This window comes from Zea mays, chromosome 7 (assembly GCF_902167145.1).
Source record: "Zea mays cultivar B73 chromosome 7, Zm-B73-REFERENCE-NAM-5.0, whole genome shotgun sequence".
In the NCBI taxonomy this organism is placed as follows: Eukaryota; Viridiplantae; Streptophyta; class Magnoliopsida; order Poales; family Poaceae; genus Zea; species Zea mays.
Genome location: NC_050102.1, coordinates 24,472,001 through 24,477,380, shown reverse-complemented (window position 1 = coordinate 24,477,380; position 5,380 = coordinate 24,472,001). Strand labels below are relative to the sequence as shown.

At 43.8% G+C, this 5,380-nt stretch overlaps 1 protein-coding gene across 2 annotated transcripts; it reads left to right on the top strand.

Annotated features, from left to right (window-relative positions):
• Positions 1-207: 207 nt before the first annotated feature.
• On the top strand, positions 208-3,872 carry LOC100216834 (uncharacterized). 2 transcript variants are annotated; one of them, XM_008652761.3, is made up of 9 exons: positions 208-349; positions 485-630; positions 1,837-1,978; positions 2,071-2,167; positions 2,246-2,315; positions 2,393-2,497; positions 2,638-2,736; positions 3,182-3,272; positions 3,357-3,640. In XM_008652761.3, exons 2-9 carry the CDS (start codon positions 490-492, stop codon positions 3,431-3,433), a joined length of 822 nt encoding a protein of 273 aa, XP_008650983.1. In that variant the 5' UTR covers positions 208-349; positions 485-489; the 3' UTR covers positions 3,434-3,640. The 2 variants fall into 2 exon arrangements, with proteins under 2 accessions (XP_008650983.1, NP_001136700.1); NM_001143228.1 differs by lacking the exon at positions 208-349 and adding an exon at positions 364-404 and having other exon boundaries at positions 3,357-3,872.
• The last annotated feature ends 1,508 nt before the right edge of the window (positions 3,873-5,380 follow it).

Sequence of the window (5,380 nt, the reverse complement as noted above, 5' to 3'; positions counted from 1 at the left end):
TGTTTTTGCATTACAATCCGTTGCGGCTATGGGGGCGGCACATGTAGTGTGTAGTCATCATGAATTTAATAGTAACTAGCTCTGCAGTTGTGATTGATTTATGAATGTGTTTGGTTGGACCTATCAATTGGATGTTTGTTGGCTACATCATATATTCTTTTAAGTTTACTTTGTGTGGTTGTTGATGTTGTCTTTATAAAGTGCAGATTCACTATTTTAACTCTCGTGGCAACGAAATGACACGTTAGTTCATAAAACCAAATACGCTAACTTTTTCTGATCGGCATCCAACGACGCAATTGACATCCCCTCGCCTACCCCAGCTCTACCCGCGACGAAGCATCACCAGGTACCCCCAGAACCCTAATCCAAGCGACTTTTGTTCGGATCTCACCCGATTACGAGTATATACATCCCGCTTCGCTCCTTCCCGTGGCGATTCGCCGTGTTCTTGACCTGTCGCGGTGCCTTTGCGTTGGTGCAGGAAGGATGACGTGCTCAATGGATCTCCCGGCCAAGGGCGGGTTCAGCTTCGACCTGTGCCGCCGCAACAGTATGCTGGAGAAGAACGGGCTCAAACTCCCGGGATTCAGGAAGACCGGAACAACCATCGTCGGCCTCGTCTTTCAGGTGCGACCGCCTACACTTGTTGCGTCGCCTTTTCGTTATCCGGTAATTACAATGTATGTCTTCTGCTGGTCCAGTGGTACCCGTTTCTGCGAATTTGGGCGGCTTGAACTTTGTGCTGCCGTTTGTTCATGTTTTTTAGGTTTACAAACTGCTTTTTAGGGTGCCAACTGCCAAGCAGATCGATGGAACCTAGAAAAGAAGTCTGTCCGATGTCAACCTCATGCGTACCAACGTGGCAACCTGTTGCATGTGCTTACATTGTGCTATATGATGCAAATCAGTGAAATGTTCTGTGGAAAGTGGAAACCACCCTCGTAGGGGTCCAAACCCACATTCTTTCGTCCAATCCAATGGATGATAGTATGATACTAATTGCACCTTAACAATTATTTAACAATTTTTACTATGTGTGCCATTTGTAATAGATGAAATATCTCTAGATCTTCGACAATTTTACTGTGTTTGTGAATTTTGTAGGCATCAGCCTAGTGCTGTTGTTTCTTAATGTTAGTTAGGTTTGGAAATCTCTTTAGGGTGGCAAGCATCTCAACTAAACATTGGAAAACTTTCTGATATCAATTGCTTGTTTAACTTCCTCTCGCGCAATGACGCATTGTTGTTTGTGCTAATGGTACAAACTGGGAAAATGTTCAGCGCAAACTACCATCCTAGTGGTGAAAACCCCATCTTTTTGTTATGTTGGTTTCCATTAGTGTTTTCCTGAACGTTAAACGGTAAACAGTTGGTCACCTACCGTTTAGCCATAATTTGGGCTAAACAGACCATTAAATGGGCTACATGGACAATTAAACGGGCTAAACGGGCAATTAGACGAAACAACATACTACCGTGTAGCGTTTACATAGTGTTTAAACGGGCTAAACGACTGTTTAGGTGAAAAATGGTTTCTGTTGTATTATCCAAGGGGAAAATGTGTACATAATATTCCTTAATCCCAGTGAAAAATACTATGAAAATGATTATCTGACAATTATTTCTGATCCTGATTTGCATCAACTTGTGATTGAATAAATCCAATGGATGATAGCAATTTTGTCATAACTTTATATAAAAAAATTAGTATATACACTGGTGCTCTTATTCAATGCTAATACATGAAAGACCTTGCATCACGATTGAACGGAGATTGTTTCATATGCCATATCCATTGAGGTTACCATTTGACTAAACCATGCTTTTATATAGGATGGGGTTGTTCTTGGGGCAGACACAAGAGCAACTGAGGGGCCTATAGTTGCTGATAAGAATTGTGAGAAGATCCACTTTATGGCGCCAAACATTTATTGTTGTGGAGCAGGAACTGCTGCTGACACTGAGGCTGTTACAGGTAGATGACCACACCAATGAAATCTTACTGTTGTTTCAGTCTTCTGTTTTTCCCGTTGAATTCCTTACTGACATTTCCTTCCTTCACTTCAGACATGGTCAGCTCGCAGCTACAGCTGCACCGTTACGCAACGGGTCGCGAATCTAGAGTCGTAACTGCTCTTACACTGCTGAAGTCACATCTCTTTAGGTGAGTTCCCTTCATAGGCACGTTTACAACTCTTTGTCATCGTGTCAACGTCTGACCTGCTTATGCCATTATGTTTAGGTATCAAGGCCATGTCAGTGCTGCCCTTGTTCTTGGTGGAGTGGATTGTACTGGACCGCATCTTCACACTGTTAGTAACTGAGTATACCTATTTGTTACTTGATGTAACTGTAATTTAGGGTAGCTGCATTAACTTTGGATGTGCAGGTTTATCCACACGGCTCCACTGATACTCTTCCTTTTGCCACGATGGGTTCTGGATCCCTTGCTGCAATGTCAGTGTTTGAATCGAAGTATAAAGAGGGCCTCACTGTAAGTGGACCAGAGCAGTAGTTCCTGCATTTACCTATGTTAGCAATACAGTATTGTCTTCTGTGGTGACTGAACTTACATTTGATGGTGTTTGTTTTGATTTATAAAAGTTTGATATTAAATTTCTTTATATATTCTAGAGGGAAGAGGGAATACAACTGGTGTCAGAAGCAATATGTGCAGGTATCTTCAATGACTTGGGTAGTGGAAGCAATGTGGATGTCTGCGTGATAACCAAGGTACGTGTTTTATGTTTTTATTTTGTAGTTCCAGGGCCAAACTCTGTCCCAGATCCATTACAATGGAACCAAAGTAACAAGCGTATACAAAAATTTAGAGGGGACATAGGTTAACCTCACAACACAAACAGAGAGACCCAAGCAAACTTTTCAAGCAAATGTAGAACAAGAACTGATGCTACCAGATGTATTGTTTGCTTATTAGAGAATGAACTTTCAAATTATCTACACATCATTATATTTATCGAACTTGATTTGGTATATGTCACACTTGCACATGGTTTGATTTACACTACTGAATTCTGATCACTAATTTCCACTAATGCTCATTTGAGTAAACTGTACTCTGCATCCTACTATTTTCCATGGATGCCTTTGAGAAAATTGAAAAAACATGAAATACAACCTTTTAAAGTGCTCTGCTGACATATTCCTACATTACCAGGGGAAGACAGAATACTTGAGAAACCACCAGTTGCCGAATCCCAGAACTTATGTTAGTTCAAAGGGATATAGCTTCACCAAGGGGCAGACTGGTGAGTTCCATGCTAACGAATGTTATACATGATATGGCATATTGAATAATATATAAAGTAAATGCATGATCCTGTTCTTTTCAGAGGTGTTGTCCGCAAAGATCACACATCTCAAGCAGAAGGTTGAGGTCACTGAGGGCGGTGATGCTATGGAGGAGTGATCCTGTATGCTTGCATCCAGGTAAAACAGTCATACTCTTTTTTATATTATTTTACTTAGTGGAGGAGCTAGGAAAAGACAGAATGGAGATCTTTGTTGTACTTTCTCGACTGAATCCGGACTTTCATGTCAAAGGTGTTTCCAATTAAATGCTTGTTTCTGAATGTTTAAACTGCAATGGTATGTTACAACTTTCTTTGAGATGTTATTGCTACTGCTGCATCTGTTGCTTGGTGCATGAAGGAAGGGGTAGCCTTGAACGTCAGGTTATGAAATGGCGCTACAAAAATCATGCCTGATGCAGATGCACTAGTTGTCTAGTTGCATTTATTTGGATTACAATACAGGGCTCTGTCAAATCTGCCTGAATGGTAAATTATGTTAAGTTCGTCAATATACTTGTGGTACAGATAAATCTCAAATCCGAAAGTCATTGAGTTATCTTCTGACGACAGTTGTGGGCCAGTGGCCCAAAGCATGCTGAGGGCAGCCATGGCTCTCAGGGCATCGTGTGTATGCTTGTTGAGGTTCCTATGCTCTAGGCTCACTCAAATCTGGAATCACTGAGGCTCACTGAGGTTCCTATGCTCTGGTTCCAATAATTCTATGACAACATTGTAAGAGCATGTTTGGATCGGTGCCTAACTTGCCACACTTTGCCTAACTTTTCTGCCTAAGGTTAGTTCTTCAATTCGAGCGACTAACCTTAGGCAAAGTGTGGCACAATTAGCCACGAACCAAACATGTCTTAAAACTATGTCAACATTGGCCCTGCTCACTGCAGCAGTTATCTAATACAGTTTTCTTTAGTCACATAACGCGTGATTGGTTGCTGGTCTCCCCTCCGCCTAGCTTACACCAGCCTGCGTCTTTATCTGTAGAAACACGATGGACTCACGTCTCCGCGGCTGAACGCCAATGCAGGCATTCGGCTTAAAAAAACACTTGAACTGTGCCCTCCTGTGCAGGCCGAGTTTATGTCATACAAGTAACCAATCACAGACCCAAAGCTGAGCTTATGTCATACAAGTAATCAAAATGCAACCAAAATGACTGCATTCCCAAATCAAATTAAAGTGCAGTTTATTTTTGCCATTCGGTCCCCAAAATGCCAACATATGAGGTCGGGCACCAGAATGCCAATATATGAAGCCTCGCTTCAATGATTCTTGCCATTCTACAAAACGATAGAGTGAGCTTCGCTAGTATGAACATGAAGCCATGTGATTCTATGGAATAGAACCGAGAGGCTCTTGCATGGGTGTCGCCTTCCACCACGAGCCGGTGAGAGGGCTTAACACAAGCACTCCCTTTTGTGTCTTCACCTTGCTGGCGTCTGAGCCACCGAACCGGCCACCGATGACGTAGAGATCTTCCCTGACGCCGGTGGTGGAGAACAAGAACCTCCCTGTTCTGCTTGGTCACCCTGACATTGTGCCACCAGTGCATTGCTGAGGCAGGCGTCCCACTTGATGTCACCGTCCACCATGAATAGGAATAGCCATGACATTCGACGCCGGCTTGAGCCCGTCTTCGCGGCGCATCCACAGGAATTGCGGAGTGACTGTGAGGTCTCTCCATCGCTTGCACACGCACCGCGTCGCCAGGAGCGAGGCAAACAACAGCCGACACAACACCATCTCCATTACATTGTCTAGGAGCACCGCCAGGACGCCACGGTCCTCTTCGTCACCATCGCCGCACCCGCACCGCCAGCTCCTGACGGTCGGTGCACCATGGCAGCGTCACCCTTCTAGGTTCTCCACTGCGGACCCATCCTCATCTTCGCCGCTCCTTAGTGTGTGTCGGCGCGGGTCCGCGAGGGCGGTTGGAAGGGGTATTGGAAGGTGGAGGACAGAGAAATCATGACGTCCACGATGGTGTGTTAATATGAGCTCAAGCGCACTATGGTGGGAGTGTTTCTAAACGAGCAATTTTTCGCATGTCT

Coding starts and splice junctions, on each gene's coding strand:
- LOC100216834 (NM_001143228.1), top strand. CDS start 490: ATGACGTGCTCAATGGATCTCCCGGCCAAGGGCGGGTTCAGCTTCGAC. Junction 2,498..2,637: donor AGTATAAAGAGGGCCTCACT/GTAAGTGGACCA, acceptor TATATATTCTAG/AGGGAAGAGGGAATACAACT. Junction 2,737..3,181: donor ATGTCTGCGTGATAACCAAG/GTACGTGTTTTA, acceptor CTACATTACCAG/GGGAAGACAGAATACTTGAG.